Here is a 16,665-nt window from a genome sequence, read left to right as displayed (position 1 = left end):
GATGGGACTCCATCCCAGTACCCGGGGATCACGAGCTGAGCCAAAGGCAGACGCTCAACCACTGAGCCAACCAGGTGTCCCTAAGATTCTATTTTCAAGTAATCTCTACACCCAACATGGGGCTCGAACTTGTACACTCAACCAACTGAGCCAGTCAGGCTCCCCTCACTTTCATTTTTAACCTGCTGTTCCCCCCAAATTTGGAATCTTGAATTTAGGTCCTGAGTTAAGTGCCATCATTATGGGATTTCCTGATTCCTTTCTTTAGAATGAGAATTCCAACCATTTGGAATAGGGGTGTTTCATGACTTAAGCCTTAGAGGTGTCAACATTTGGCTTCCCACGTTCCCAGCTGGCTTGTCACCTTTGTTTTGCACCTTCTAGGACTTTCACTCATGTTTAAGCCTTCCTAAAAAGAAAAGAGAATGACCAAATGACTTCTTTTTTAACCTTAATGTTTTGAAGAGATTCTAGGTTGATGAAGGACAGTAATTATTTTACAAAAATTTGGATAATTCATTCTACCAGGGAAGGCATATATCTTCCTAATTCTTTTTTTAAAAAGCAACAGAGAAGGGCCAAATTGCTTAGATGTCTATGATTGTCTTAGATGTTCATTGGCTAGATTTAGAATCCCTTGCCATAAACTTAATTGATGTAAGAAAAGATGGTCTTCCTCATTCTTCCCTCTTACAAAAGAAAGATTACCTTTCTCTTTCTTGGAGAGTATTTTTTTCTGGAATGGTTTTACTAACTAATTTCAAAGAGTCTTTTTAGCTCTATAAGTCTTAGATTTTATGATTCTTGTATTTGCCACTTTAATCTGAGGCTGGTAAATTTAGCTGCATTTGCAAATTCCGTTTATCTAGAATACAAATAAATAGAAAAATCAAGATTTTTAAAAATTGAAAGCATCATGCAATGTTGATAAAGTCCTAGAGGTTTGCTATAATAAAGTTAATTATTGTGTACCATGAACTTTTGAGTGACCTTGTTGGTTATATGAGAAATTTTAAATTGTGTGTGATATTCTGTTTTTGTGAAGGTTATTTTCCATTCTAACTTTAGTTTCCACCATCTTCTGCATGTTTATGGTCCCATCCAAATTATGGATTCATTTTTAGCAGATAATTGAGTCTTCAAGTCCAGATTTAAAAAGTAAAATTCTGCCCTGTATGTTTATGTACTTATAAAACCAAAGAGTATGTTCCTATTTTAAATAGTATCACATTCAGCAGATACAATGGCAATGAGATACGAAGTCAAGATACAACAAACATGGGACGCCTGGGTGGCTCAGTGGTTGGGCATCTGCCTTTGGCTCAAGGCATGATCCTGGAGTCCTGGGATCAAGTCCCACATTGAACTCCCTGCATGGAGCCTGCTTCTCCCTTCTACCTTATCTCTGCCTCTCTCTCTCTCTCTCTTTCATGAATAAATAAATCTTAAAAAAAAATACAACAAATACTTTTGTAAGTTTTAAACCCAGGATCTACCCTTTGCTATAGGAGCAACTTTCACACTTTACACCCCAAGAGTACATTCAAGGCTATAAATGAATACTCATTAGCAGCAAACTACTCTCTATTTTTTTTTTAATTTCTTTTCTCTTGTAAACAACCCAATCTAAGGATTTTACATTGCCTGCTCAGAATTCAGTTTGCTTAACTTCAGCTTATTGGGTATGGTGTAGGCACTGGCTTCTTGCTCTCTCAGTGAGCCATCACTTATTTATAGTGATAGTAAAAAGTGATAGTAAAAAAGTAATCCACTTCTCATTGGATTAGTGTCCTTAGTTGGGGCCTCTGTTTTTGGTTTGTCACTTCTGGTTTAGGTTTACCACTTTATGTCTTCCTTTTATTGAGCATTTACTATGAGCTAGCCATTCTTAAGTGCTTTACATGCATTATCGAATTAACTTACCAATACAACAAACTTTAGGTGGATATGATTAACCACATTTTTCATCTGAGTGGTAGAGGCTTAGGAAGATGATGTGAGGACACTAAAGTCAAGAAGCTAGTCCAGGTTTAGATAAACTTGGTGAATGGCGGATTGGGACAGATCTGTTTGGTTCCAATATTTGCATAGTGCTTTCTCTTCCACAGCAGAGTGTTTCCTCTGGTATTATACTGTAAGAATTCAAGGAGACTGGCACGATCTTGTGTTTGCTAGTAAATAACTATTTGTGATTTTTGTTATTGTTGGTCTGGCCTATCCCTTTTCACTAGAGAAATGTCTCCAGGGAAAGGAGGGATGAGGGAGACTCCATTTACTTCATGGTAAAGCTGTGTCAAGAAGGCTGGTAGCAAGGTCACGACCAAGTGTACATTCCACACACTATAGAAAAAAATAGTTTCACTGGGTCAAGGTTAAGATGAAGGTTCAAGTCTTGTAAGCAGGCAAGGGATAAAGACAGTAGCAGCAGAAGGGGTCCTGATTTATTTTCAACCTGTTTCCTCATTGAAGGCAGCCAGAGTAATTAAGATTTTCTCTTAATCTGTATAGCTCTCAATGCCCTTTGAAGTGGTATGGGGCTGGAGGTGGGGGTGGGGAGATCCACCAGGCAGTTTCAAAAGGAAACACGTTTTGAAAAGTGAAACATTTAAAAAAAAGTAAAACCCGGAGACTTGAGATTTTAGACTTCGGTCTTAGATTTGAACTGTGTTTTGTAGAAGAGGTAGGAATATTTCTAAAGGAGATTTTTGTTTAAATTGTAGTGAGGTAGATTCACTTTAAGATCAGTGAGATAAGTTGGAATGAATTTATAGTCAATTAACTTATATAATAGACTATAAACTAATAGTTTTTAAAAATATTTATTTATTCATGAGAGACACACAGAGAGAGGCAGAGACACAGGCAAAGGGAGAAGCAGGCTCCATGTAGGGAGCCCAATGCGGGACTCGATCCTGAGACTCCACGATCACAACCTGAGCTGAAAGCAGATGCTCAACCGCTGAGCCACCCAGGCATCACTAAACTAATAGTTTGTAACTGAATTATAGTTGCAGACACATTTGAATTTGTTTATTGGGATAAAAGTACCTTGATATGTAATCAATTCCCATGGTCATTTTAGAGATTCTCTACTAAGCCATCTATTTGTGGTAAGAATTGTCATGATCCCTTAGGTTAGGGTTACTTAGTGAGTATAAAAAGGTAAGAATTATTACCTTATATTAATGGTGTACCTCTCTACAGTCCTTTGTACTTTACAAGGTACTTTGATGTGCAGTGTCTCACTCCAGGACCATGATGATGGTCAATGGCTTGTTAAAGGTCACAGAAGTAGTCAGATACAGGACCCAGGACTTAAATGATTTTTTTTATTTTTATTTATTTATGATAGTCACAGAGAGTGAGAGAGGCAGAGACACAGGCAGAGGGAGAAGCAGGCTCCATGCACCGGGAGCCCGACGTGGGATTCGATCCCGGGTCTCCAGGATCGCGCCCTGGGCCAAAGGCAGGCGCCAAACCGCTGCGCCACCCAGGGATCCCAGGACCCAGGACTTAATCTGGGGCCATTTGCCCTTATAATAAGCCAATGTTGGCCAAAGAAAAAAAATCTGCTTTACCTAATGATGTACTTTACACCTTCTATGCATTTACTGTTCTTTATAACACATGACGATGGAGGCAATGTTTTTTAAAAATCCACTAGAATTAAAATTGGGTTTAGAATACATTTAATCTCAACCTTTTTTTTTTTTTTTTTTTTTAATGAAAGAGAACCCTCCCCCTGCAACCAATTATTTTAGTCTCAGGGTTGGCAAACTTTGCTTGTAAAAGGCCTGATAGTAACTATTAGGCTTTGCAGGCCATATGGTCTCCATTACAACTATTCCACTTTGCTGTTTTAGTGTGAAAGCAGCCATAGCTGATGTGACAATGAATGAATATGCTTGAGCTCCAATACAACTTTATTTATGGATACTGAAATTTGAGTTTCATATAATTTCCATGTGCAACAAAATAGTATTTTTTAATGAATTTTTACATTATTTTTAAAGATAAAAACCATTTTTTTTTTAAGCCCACAGACTGTATCAAAACAGGTGGCAGGCTAGACTTGGCCTGAAGACCTTATTTTGTCAACCGTTGTTTTAAATAGGGAGGGAAGGAAAGGCTATTAACCTCTTGACTGCAGAGAAGGAGGAAGAAGGAGGAGTGGTAGTCATAGGCACTTCAGTTGATGATTCTGTGGTTAAGACTGAGGTGGCTGGTTCCTCCCCAAAATGTCATTCTGTCTTGACATTTTCCACTCATTTTAGTGAAAACTTGATGACTTTGCTTCATTTCCATATCTCCTAGTGAGAAATCTTATGACTAGTGATCATGTGGTTTAGACAAATGACAGTGAGATATTCAGTGTGGAGAGATTTGCTTTCTAATTGTTTCCTGGGTGCTAATCACAGCCTGTATTTTGTCCTTAGGTGAGGTCAAACTCTGTGTCCACTGGCTGTGTCCCCCCCCCCCCCCCAGTTTCTAGCCTAGAGCTAAATAGCCAACATTTATGGAATTACATACTTGTTATTAACTGGTGGGGAGACAACTAGAAATCCTGTTCGCACTATCTTGATTTTCAGAGGAGCTAAAGTCACACTCTTTAGATACTCATAAACACATACCATTAGGTCCATGGGCATACATGCTGATTGTCACCGATGATGGCTTTCTAGCTGGCATTTCGTCACCAAAGTGCATCCAGAAATCCAGACATCGAACTTATTTATCTTCTTTCTTCTCTTTTTAAAATATGGAATACTTCACAACTTTGCACGTTGTCCATACTCAGGGACCATGTTAACCTTCTCTATATTGTTCTCAGTTGGGTATATGTGCTGCTGAAGCGAGTCACAGAAATTGTACTTCTTTAAAGCTCTGTGATCCTGCTGTAGCAGGGATCTGGGAGCTTTCCCTTCTGACACTTAAACCCACCAGGAGAACAGTCTCTCTCAGAACTGCTGGCGCTTTGCTGTTGGAAACTGGGAGGGACAGGACCAATTTAAATATTCAGAGCCTCAGAAGTTTAGTCATTTCAACAGGGCAGTTCCCTTGGCTTGCCTGTGCTCACAAGGCGGGGTTACTTGAACATTAATTCTAGATTGCCCCCTTCCTGTTATTTTTAGTCTTATTTTAGCTCTCCGGCTTTACCTGTCCCAGCCTGAGTCAATAGAGGTGGGTGTGGCCATAAGCTTGGGATCCTGGATTCTAAAGGTGGGCTGAACTCTTGCCTTCACCCTTCTACCCTCCTTAGAGGCCGAACAGGTTTGCAGCCATCCAAAGACAAGCCATCCAAAGACACCCTTCTCCCTTGCAAGACACAAGGGAGGTAAAAGGTCACTTTGGGAGAAATTTGTTGAGGCTTCTGAGGCTTGCATATGAACCCAAGTATTAGTAAAATCCTGCTTTCTACAGTGAAAAACCAATGCCTTGCTGTTGCCTAAATAAGTGAGCTCATGCTGGACCAAAATAGAATGCTAAGAAATGAAATAAAACAAAATAAGTGGTTATAACTGAATACCCTACATCCTTCTTAATTTACAAGCTTCAATAATGCATTTAAATTGTTTTCACCAACATTATTCATTAATGTTTTCAAAAATATATATTAATCCATGTTTGTTTCAGAAAAATATAGCTGTTAGTAAAACAGAGGCAGACACTTTTTTTTTTTTTTTTAATTCATGAAAGACAGAGAGAGGGAGAGAGAGAGAGAGAGAGGCAAAGACACAGGCAGAGGGAGAAGCAGGCTCCATGCAGGGAGCCTGATGTGGGACTCGATCCCAGGTCTCCAGGATCAGGCCCTGGGCTGAAGGCGGCACTAAACAGCTGAGCCATCCGGGCTGCCCATGCAGACACGTTTTTAAAAATGTTGAAATTCCTTAACTAATTATGTGAGAGACTCATGCTATTTATATATATATATATATATATATATATATATATATATATATATGGAGAGAGAGAGAGAGAGAGAGAGAGAGACCCTTTCAACTTAGTTTATGCTTTTACAAGTTACTAGGTTTTTGTTTTTGTTTTTCATTCAAAACTGGTATATCAGATCTCTACTATTTTATTTTATTTTTAAATATTTATTTATTCATGAGTGTCTCACACACCGAGGCAGAGACACAGGCAGAGGCAGAGGCAGGTTCCCTGTGGGGAACCTGATATAGGACTTATGATCCAGGACCCTAGGTTCGTGACCTGAGCCACAGGTAGACACTCGACCACTGAGCCACCCAGCTGTCCCAGATCCCTACTATTTTAATAAAGTAGTATGGAGAACTATAAAGATAATTACTTTTGATATAAATAAATAGGCTTAATCTTGATTAAATCCATCCAGTGGTCAGAATAGATGGCAAAATATTGGGAATTGCTGATAACTCTCCCATCTCAATTATGTTCTATGTTGTTTGGATGGGGGTGTGAAACTGGTTCATTACAGGTCAACTCTCATTAATTTTTATCTACTAGGCTTTGCTGCAGTCCCCAGAAAAGAATATGGGGACTATGTCTAACTGGTATTAATCAGAGATAGAGAGATGGGAGCACTTTTCCTCCTTCTGATTTTCTTTGATCACGTGGAAGAAGCTCTGTCCCCAGGTATAACCCACCTGGAGGGAAAGGTAGTAGCCTTCCTCACTCTTTCCTTCCTAGGACAAGTGATTTAATCTGATAGCTGAGGATGGGAGAAGGGGTAGCTGGCTCCTCCTTCCCCCTTTCTTCTGGGTGTGGATTACCACCAAGAAGCCAGCACCTGCTATACCTTTAGAAGGGAATGCACTTTACCTGTAGGAGGAGGCCGACCCCACTCAGATGCTATTTGGACTTTATAAGTCTGTCTAATACTGGGAACATAATTATGACACCTGCTATTCCACAGGTATAAGCTCTGTTCTCTGTATTAGCTTTAGGATTAGACATGTGATCTTTTGGTTTCTCCTCTCTTTTATTCTTCTGTTTCATTTTCCAACTGGCTCAGAAATCAGGCTGGAAAGAAAAGTAATTATAACCCTGCCCCCTTGGACCTCCAACAGAACTGTCTGTCAGAGGTTCACTGGTAGAGATTAATCCCAATAATTTTCTTGAAATTGTAGTTTGGTTTGGTTTCAGAATTACTTTTTTAGACCTATATAAAGATTGTCTTCAAGAACAACTAATGGCATTTCTAGAATGGCTTATGATAATTTACATTTGTTTTTATGTACAGAAGGCTAGTTGAGTACTTAATGGTTTAGAATAGGAAGGTGGTCTGCAGATCAAGCTAGTTCCCTTCTCGTTGCTCTGTCAACTGCTAAGTCCAGCTCATATGGACATCTTGCTTCAAAAGTATACAACAGATGTAGGGGAATTACTCTTCTGCCTTTTAGTCACCATATTAAAATAGGAGAGGGAGGGCACCTCGGTGGCTCAGCGGTTGAACATCTGCCTTTGGCTCAGGTCTTGATACCGGGGTCTTGGGACCAAGTCCCACATCCCACATCAGGCTCCCCACAGGAAGCCTGTTTCTCCCTCTGCCGGTGTCTTTGCCTCTCTCTGTGTGTCTCTCATGAATAAATACACAAATAAATAAAATCTTTAAAAAGTAAATAAATAAAATAGGGGAGGAAATTTGTTGTTAAACATGCCTCCCTTTCAATAGAATTTTCTGACCCTCATTCAGACCTGAGGGATAAGCTGCCTAGAGGGCTTATTTAAGGCAACAGTAACAACAATAAAAGATCTCCGTGGTGACCAACCTAATGTGTTTCCTAAGTCCTGGAAAACTAGTGTGTTACCTGGGACATAAGACTTTTCATTGCCAAGATAAGGAACATCCATGGTAAACCAAGACGAACTGGTTAGCCTGTAAGACACACCTAGCACATCACTTCAGCTGGTCTATCTAGCTATGCCATTTCCTTCGATATCAAGCTTGCTCTTTGTATTGGTCATGACAGAACAAACCGTCATCCCTGCAATACTGGCTTATTGAGGCCCTGTGACAATAAAGCTGAAGGCATAATATGGATGCTCAATGTTGACTGCATTGACCACACTTGTGCTTCTTCCTTTTCTTTAACTCATTGCTACTTCTTTGCAGGTTTGTGATTCAGACACCATGCTTGACCCTGCCTCATCTGTGGAGATGGTGAAAGTTTTAGAAGAAGACCCCATGGTTGGAGGTGTCGGGGGAGATGTCCAGGTGCAGATCAGCTTCACTTTCTGCATGACTTACTTTTCATTATACTCTTTGATTCATTGAACATATATTTATTATACACAAAACACTATCAGATGTTGCTTTTGGTGCTAGTGACATGTTAGTATGTGCCTTGGACCCACTTTATTTCCTCTTTTCTAAATTGAAAAAAAAAAAAAGGATTTTTTTGCTTAACCCTGGGATATAATTCTTGTCTGTTTTGGCTGATAAGTTATACACAATTAATTTAAATGTGTAATGATTTCTATCATATCTTCTTGAACCATAACTTAATGTTCTGGTAAAATCTTGATATTGGAGTTCATTTAGTTGAGAAGGTAAAAAAAGAATGGAAGAAGGGCAGAGATGGATGCTGTGTTTTATACCTAGGTATTTAAAAGCTGGTCAATATGTAGTTGATTAAAAATCCAAATTAGGTTACAAAAGAGGAAAAGAGAAGTAGCAACTCATATTTATACTGGTAAGAAAGGCAAAGGAACAATTAGCAAGTCGGTTTTCTGATTATGATTTATTTCTCACTAATTACTATTGATTTCCCATTATTGGCTATAAATGGAGAAACAATGAAGCAAATATTAACGAAGGCAACTTGGAATCTGTGGGATGGGAAATGAATATATATGTGAATACCTGAAAATATGTGAAGATTAAAATGAGTGCTTTGCAAATGTGATTTTAGCAAAAGGTGAGAGGCACATGGAAACCGGAGTTTAAAAATTAGGTATTGCATTGCTGTATAACCCATTTTATACATGCATGGTGTACGTATAAAATGGCAAAGACAATGCCTGGAAAAGACAAAGAAACAGCCTGGTTGGTGGTAAAAGAGGAAGCATGCGAAATCCAGATGAGAACCGAGCAAAATCGAGATGGAGGAAAGAATTTAGAAATCTTGCCAAGAAAAAGCTGATAAGTTTCAGTAGCCTTTACATAAAGCATGATTTCAGGATTTAAGTTTTGGGGAGAGGCCAGAACAAACAGTTTATCACTGGCATTGCATAAAAGAGGGAAAGAAAGAGGAAGAAAATTGATAGAATTGAATGAGCTGGAAATTAACCAGAACAGGAGAGATTAAGACTTAAAAACCTTTCAGATCTTACATGGTAGGAGAGAGTGGGAGAATTTAGGATCTGAGAAGTAATGCCTAAAAAAAAATGCTGACTATTATAGCATAACAACAAGAAAAATTTTAAAAAGCCCAACAAAAACGAGGACAGAGTCACGAAGTAGAGAAAGTATTGCTCATCAAAAACTAAACGCATGCACACAATTTATCAGATTAATCTCGGAACACAGAATCAGAGAAAACAAAATATAACCATGTCAAAAAGAAGGACGGCTAACTAACCTAGGAGGATCAAACAACAAACATCGCTCTAGGTAGTAACCTCACGATGGCACCGATTTTGTTGGTATTAGTGAAGGCTTCCCTTTTATTTATTCTTTTTTTTTTTGTTTGTTTCCTTCTTGCAGATTTTAAACAAGTATGATTCCTGGATCTCCTTCCTCAGCAGTGTGAGATACTGGATGGCTTTTAACATAGAAAGGGCCTGCCAGTCTTATTTTGGGTGTGTCCAGTGCATTAGTGGACCTCTGGGAATGTACAGAAACTCCTTGCTGCATGAATTTGTGGAAGACTGGTACAATCAGGAATTTATGGGCAGCCAATGTAGTTTTGGGGACGACCGGCATCTAACGAACCGAGTGCTGAGTCTGGGCTATGCAACAAAATACACAGCTCGATCCAAGTGCCTTACGGAGACGCCTATAGAGTATCTCAGATGGTTAAACCAGCAGACCCGCTGGAGCAAGTCCTACTTCCGAGAGTGGCTGTACAATGCGATGTGGTTCCATAAACATCACTTGTGGATGACCTATGAGGCCGTTATCACTGGATTCTTCCCTTTCTTTCTCATTGCCACAGTGATCCAGCTCTTCTACAGGGGTAAAATTTGGAACATCCTCCTCTTCTTGTTAACTGTCCAGTTAGTAGGTCTCATAAAATCCTCCTTTGCCAGCTGCCTTAGAGGAAATATTGTCATGGTCTTCATGTCCCTCTACTCAGTGCTATACATGTCAAGTTTACTTCCTGCCAAAATGTTTGCCATTGCCACGATAAACAAAGCTGGGTGGGGCACATCTGGAAGGAAAACCATTGTCGTTAATTTCATAGGACTCATTCCAGTATCGGTTTGGTTTACAATCCTCCTGGGTGGTGTGATTTTCACCATTTATAAGGAATCTAAAAAGCCATTCTCAGAATCCAAGCAGACAGTTCTCATTGTTGGAACGTTGCTCTATGCATGCTATTGGGTCATGCTTTTGACGCTGTATGTGGTTCTCATCAATAAGTGTGGCAGGAGGAAGAAGGGACAACAGTATGACATGGTGCTCGATGTATGATCTTCTGTTGTTTGACGTTTGCAGTCACGCACGCAGACACACACAAAACCTTAGTTCCTCTCGGGACTGTACAGTATCGTGGCATCAGATAATGCCACCAAAGGAGACATATCACTGCTGCTGGGACTTGAACAAAGACATTTCTATGGGTTTATTTTGATTCTGCCAAAGTAAAACAAGACATCCATGAGAAGAAACTCAGATTTAACCTGTTATTTCTATGAAAGTGGGAAGCATTCTTTGTTTATGCACTTTTTCCTTACTGTACATCCGCCTAACAGTGTTTGCCCTATATACCTCACTAGCCATGCTTTATGTGGGTTATCATGGAAGAAAAGGATTTTGGAAACTCAAGGAAAAGTTCTTTCAACATATACAACCTAACTTATGGACTGTGTTGATAGCTAATTTGTTTTTTTTTTTTTTTTTTTTAGAAAGGATTTTCTGTTTAACTCTACCAAATGAGATGCCAAAGGAAATTTTAAAGGCCGTTGGCTGTGCTGTATTTTTATATAATTGTACTGTGTTTTAAAATTTTGTATGCCAATTTTTAAAACAAATTTTGCATATTCTATATTTTACTTCTCTGCCAAAATACACCTGTTCTTTTTTATTATTATTAAAATAAGTTCTGAAAAAATTCATACTGAAAAAAAAAAAAAACCTACCCAAAATGTGAAGCTTGGTTGACTGATGTTGTTCATGATAGAAAGAATAAAATGTTTCTCTCTCTCTCTACCTTTTAAAATGGAATAGTTTATTTCCGTGGAAAATACTTAAAACTTTCAATATTTTAATTTTTTTTCTTTACCTTTAGAAAAGGCCAATACCTGTCACCTTTGGGAGTAAGAAATACATACTTACGTGTACAAAAAAGAAAAAAGAAAAGAAATCATTGAAAATCAAGGCCACGGGGGTAGAAAAGTGCAATTTTTCATGAGATTTAAACGAAAAAAGGGAATGCTAGTCCTTGAGAGAAAACACTAAGCATCCGGCACTGGACAAATGTGAAGATTTCTGGCAGTGTTTTCTCAGGCTGAGTAAATTGGAGAGTGGAAAAAATGATCTGTGTTACTTGGATAAATACAATACAGTTCATCATTTTGTTCTGTGGCCTGAATTTACCAGATCCTGTCTACATATGGAACATAATTTACCTGTCTTTTTTTTTTTTTTTTTCAGCTTGCCAGTTCACTTTACATGAGGTTTACAGGGGTGAGTTGGATACATTTTAGTCAGTGTTAAGCCTATAGATACAAAACTGGCACATTCAAGCTCCTCTTCTACTTCCTAAGGAGGATTTTTTTTCCTGAATTTATACAGATAATTGCTTCTTCTGTCCTGCTATTGGCCTACATAGATATGTTTACGTAGTCAAAATAATATCAAGGTTTAATACGTGTATCAAGAATTGGCACATAAAAAAAAAAATTGATGAACCTGGTAACCTTAACCCTGGCTAATTTAACTACTTCAAGGGCCTCAGTTATCCAGTTTGGCTTTTGACATGAACCATCTTGCCTTGTAGCTGGTGCTGTGTAGACCTGTGTTAGAAACAATCAAATACACGGGTCATTGCATTAAAAAAATGTTGGGATGAAGTGGAGTGCGAATGTGGAGAAGTGTTCAACCTTGTGCTTCTGCCATTCTGCTTCCTTTCCATGCAGATGTCTATGCTCCATCTATCCTGCCCAAGAAAAAGCTGCACATTCTATCTTCGATGTACAAAAAGGTACAGATCATTCTGCAACCCAGACTCACTGACCAGAGAGTTTGTGGGAAACGAAACACACAGCATGCCAATAAATGAAACTGAAACTTGAGTTTGCCTTTTTAACTATTTATGTTCTAAGTTAAGCTTTGATAACTTTCAAATGTCAAATTCTCTCATTCTTATAAAAGATTGAATTAATTGCCTGTATTTATTTTAGCAATTATTCAATGTATTTCCAGGATAGGATGTATAGTATAATTGATTTTTTTGTAAATAAAATATTTTTGATAAGACTATCGCCTTTTTTTCTAAGGGAAGGGGGAATTTCAAATGAAACAAAAACTTTGTTTTCCTGATTGTAGTGGAATAGATTGAAGAACGGGGTATGTAAAAAACAGACAAACATGCTTGGTCAAAGATAATAGAAGTCGCTTAATGTTACTAATCATGAAGCAGAAATCCCCCAAATTGGTGTTTGGAAATCAGGAAAACGAGAGAGAGAGAGAGAGAGAGAGAGAGAGAGACCCAATTAATAGAACATGTCTTTACCTTCTACTTCCCTTGGAAGCAGCCCAAATTTAGACCGAAATTACTTTATTATAGTAATTTAGGGGAAAAAACAGATTTTCAGAAGAGTTACAAGCAAGTTTGTTTAATTATAATACTTAACAAATAATAGCAAAATCTTAAAAGAACTTCAAATCCAATGAGTAGCAATAATTAAATGAATTATGGCATTTTCAAACATTGGAGCATTATTATCCTTTAAAATATTCTCAGAGGATATGGGGAGTTAGACAAATGTTACATTAAAAATATACAACCATTTTGTACAGTAACGTCCCGATTTTGTAAAAATAAAAATGTTTAAGCTTGGTTATCTCTACTCTTGGGAGTATCACCGATTTCTATGCTGTATACATTTTTGTATTTTCCAAATACCATGATCCTGTATTGTTTTTATAATCCGAAAAAGGACAATAAATACTGCTTTTTTAAAAAAGTGGGTTGGGGCATCTAATAGCATTTCCTGTTCTGAGGAGCTTTGATGGTAATCCATTTTGCCACTCATCCCTCAAATTCATCTTATTTCCCAATTTTTATTATTTGGTTCCTAAGAATCTCTCATTACTTTGGTACAGTTACATTTTATATATAAAGAAAAATAACAGTAGCCACTGAACATTATTGGCACTCTAGTGGTGGTTCTAATCCCAATAATTCACTGATAAAGTCACGTGGTGCAATATAAGAGGTTGGCAAACAATGTAAAGAGCCAGTGTACGCTGCAGTCTTTCCTGGCCATGTGGTCTGTTATGGGACTACTTACTTTGTTCTTGTAGCACAAAAGCATCCATAGGCATTATACCAACAAATGTGTGTGGCCATGTTCCAGTAACCCTTTATGGACATCGAAATTTGAATTTATAATTTTCATGCATTATGAAATCTTTTCATATTTTGTAGTCCTTTAAATATCTTAAAACTCTTCCTAGCTTAACAGCATTACTAAAACAGGCGATGAGCCAGGTTTGGTCTGACGGCCATGGTTTAATGGCCCTTGCTCTTTAGAAATCTGTTGACTTATTTGTACCCTTAAATACTTCACACCAACACCTAATTTTTGAGCCCATACCAGGTTATCAGGGATTGCCAGAAGTACATTGTATAGACTGCCTATTTTAATTCTATCAGTCCAAAGGGGTTCCACTGTTCCTGCCATTTTACGGGTGAGGAATCAGAGGCTTAAAGAGACTTGGTATCTTGAGATCATAAAGCTAGCAAATTGCAATGGCAGAACTTGGCTGCACGCATTCTGATGTCAGACTTCTTCAAACACAACACTCAGTGTGCCATCCATGGTCCAATGGTGCCAGCATCACATGGGAACTTGTTAGAAATGCAAATGCACAGCCTTGGTCCAGACCAGCTGAATCAAAAGCTCTCACTGAATCAAAATCTTGGGCTGGGCCCCAGGACCTGTTTAATAAGATCCCCAGATGACTTTGACTCACCTTAAATTTGAGAAGCATTGCTCTAATCTAGTACATTCTACTGTTTTCTTCATACTAAGTATTGTCTCTATGATAACTGTCAATTCAAATATTTGTATTTTCCTACTGAGATTCTTACCTTTACTATCAAATATAGATGTTGACACACACCTGGTTTTAGTGAAGTTCACTGAATACCCATCATGAGTAAGAAATTGAATAAGGGATATGATAATTATACTAACATTTGGTGCAAAATGGCGTAATAAAGGTATAAAGAATGGCACAGGGATATAAAAAGTAGGAATGAAGTGGATGATTAACTCTGTTAAGATCGATTTCAAGATAGTGTGGCATTGAGGTGTCTGGGATGAGTGTGCAAATTTATGGGAACTAAGGACTTTCCAGATGAAAAGAATATGGGTAGAGCAATAAAGATGTGATTTTTTTAAAAGATTTTATTTATTTATTCATGAGAGACACAGAGATAGAGAGATGCAGAGACACAAGCAGAGGGAGAAGCAGGCTCCATGCAGGGAGCCCGATGCAGGACTGGATCCTGGGACTCCTGGATCACGCCCTGGGCCGAAGGCAGGCGCTAAACCGCTGAGCCACCCAGGCGTCCCAAGGTGTGATTTTGATATATGTTCCTTTCCACAGAACTAACAAGTTTAATTAAGGTTGGCCTGTATCTATAAGCAAGAGTGCAGACTTAGCTATAGAAAGTACATTTGAGGACACCTGGCTGACTCAGTCAATAGAGCATGTGCCTCTTGACCTTGGGGTTGTAAGTTTGAGCCCCACATTGGGCGTAGATTGTTTAAAAATCTTAAAAAAAATAAGTACATTTGAAGGTAGATCACAGAAAACCAGAATCCAACTGGGAGAAATACTAGAATGAGGTGTTTCAATTTGATAGGGCACAGGACATGCAGGTAATTTTGAATGGGGTGCTGACATTTTTGCAAACCAAATGATATGATGGAGGTTTGGATTTGAGTGCCCCACATGGACAAGTATGATTTGGTTCAAGTGTGCTTATAATAAACTGGCATTATGCTTCCGGGCACTTGACTATTTTCATTCCTATTCCATTCAGATCTCCCTCTAGTTGCCCAAACACCAGCTTCTTTTATCTGCCCCATAACTGGATAGTCCCAATCATTTGATTCCCTCCTTGCCATGTCCGTCAAATTCTTCTCTCACCCTAGTTAAGACATACTGTATCTCCTACCTGAATCATTAAAAACACCTCCTAACTACCTCTTTTCCTCCTTTCTGTTTCATCCAATGAATTCTGTACATTTCTGTCAAAATTTCCCTTCTAAGACCTAACTCTGAATACAAAGGTTTAATTTCATCTCATTGTCAACAAGATAAAAGCATTAAAACAAATGCATTCAAGGCTAATGATTATGTTTGCATCCTCTCTCATAGGCCTTAATCCTATTTTTTGAGGTCCCACTAAAGTATATTACTTTGCTTCCTCTTGCACACACTTTGCCCTTTACCTTAGCTTTTTTTATTGCAGAAACTCTCGGAAAACTTAACATGCTGATAAAGTTTTATGAGTCTGCAAGATAGGCCCATCACATACAGAAATATCTACACTTAGATGACTACAGTATCCATTCCACAGGGATGTTGGTTAACATCTAGATTAACATTGTTATCCCACAGTATATAGTTTAGGTTATGCTGGTATATAACCCCTGACACCACAAGTTGGATTTATTTTCACTCAAGATCTGGAAAAAATATGCAATGCTTAAGCTCCTTATTTCTTGAGTAATCAGCTCCAGGTGTGGAGACCACAGGCTTAAGAGGGAGGAGGCTTCAGGTTCATTTGGCTCAGCCCCTGAGTTACAGAGACAGGCTCTTTTTGAAGAGTTGTTTACCCACTTGCTGTCAGAAAGCTCTCCCCACTCTGGCTTCAGCAAATCTAGATGACTTCTTTTAGCTCTGCTATTCAGGGCAACAAGGAGTTCAATCCTAATACACTGGGGGAAATGTGCAATGAGTAGGTGAGCCTAATCTTTGAAATAACTTGGCAATGTACAGGGTGCTGACTGAAAGGAAGCACAATTGCTTCATAAACTGAAGGGGGGGTTGCCTTTTATCTTGGACTGAGTTGGGTTGTTGAGTCGAAAAATCAAATACAATCACTTTTAACAAGGTCAGGAGAGGATCACAGTTGTACATGTTCACTCAGAAAGAACAGATGCATGAGCATGTCACATAAGGACACATCCCACTTTTCTAGACGATCCACTTTTCTAGACAACTCAAGCAAAATATCAAAAACATAGGGCAAAAATTTTAAGGAAAAAAGAATCTTG

The 16,665-nt window shown here is 38.5% G+C and overlaps 1 protein-coding gene and 1 non-coding gene across 3 annotated transcripts in view; one reads left to right on the top strand and one right to left on the bottom strand.

Annotated features, from left to right (window-relative positions):
- HAS2 (hyaluronan synthase 2) overlaps positions 1-11,366 on the top strand; it is a 49,866-nt gene extending 38,500 nt beyond the window's left edge. For both annotated transcript variants that reach the window (XM_038555426.1, XM_038555425.1), the window contains exons 5-6: positions 8,096-8,197; positions 9,689-11,366. In XM_038555426.1, the coding sequence (XP_038411354.1) occupies positions 8,096-8,197; positions 9,689-10,618 (1,032 nt within the window). In that variant the 3' untranslated portion in view covers positions 10,619-11,366. The remainder of the gene's footprint in view (positions 1-8,095; positions 8,198-9,688) is intronic.
- LOC119865569 lies at positions 4,754-4,861 on the bottom strand. Its single transcript, XR_005369102.1, has one exon. It is a non-coding gene; the product is annotated as a U6 spliceosomal RNA (small nuclear RNA).
- Positions 11,367-16,665: the final 5,299 nt, after the last annotated feature.

The sequence above is a fragment of the Canis lupus genome, chromosome 13 (genome assembly GCF_011100685.1).
Source record: "Canis lupus familiaris isolate Mischka breed German Shepherd chromosome 13, alternate assembly UU_Cfam_GSD_1.0, whole genome shotgun sequence".
Classification (NCBI taxonomy): domain Eukaryota; kingdom Metazoa; phylum Chordata; class Mammalia; order Carnivora; family Canidae; genus Canis; species Canis lupus.
Note: the sequence above shows the minus strand (reverse complement) of the source record. Positions and strands in the feature narration are given on the sequence as shown.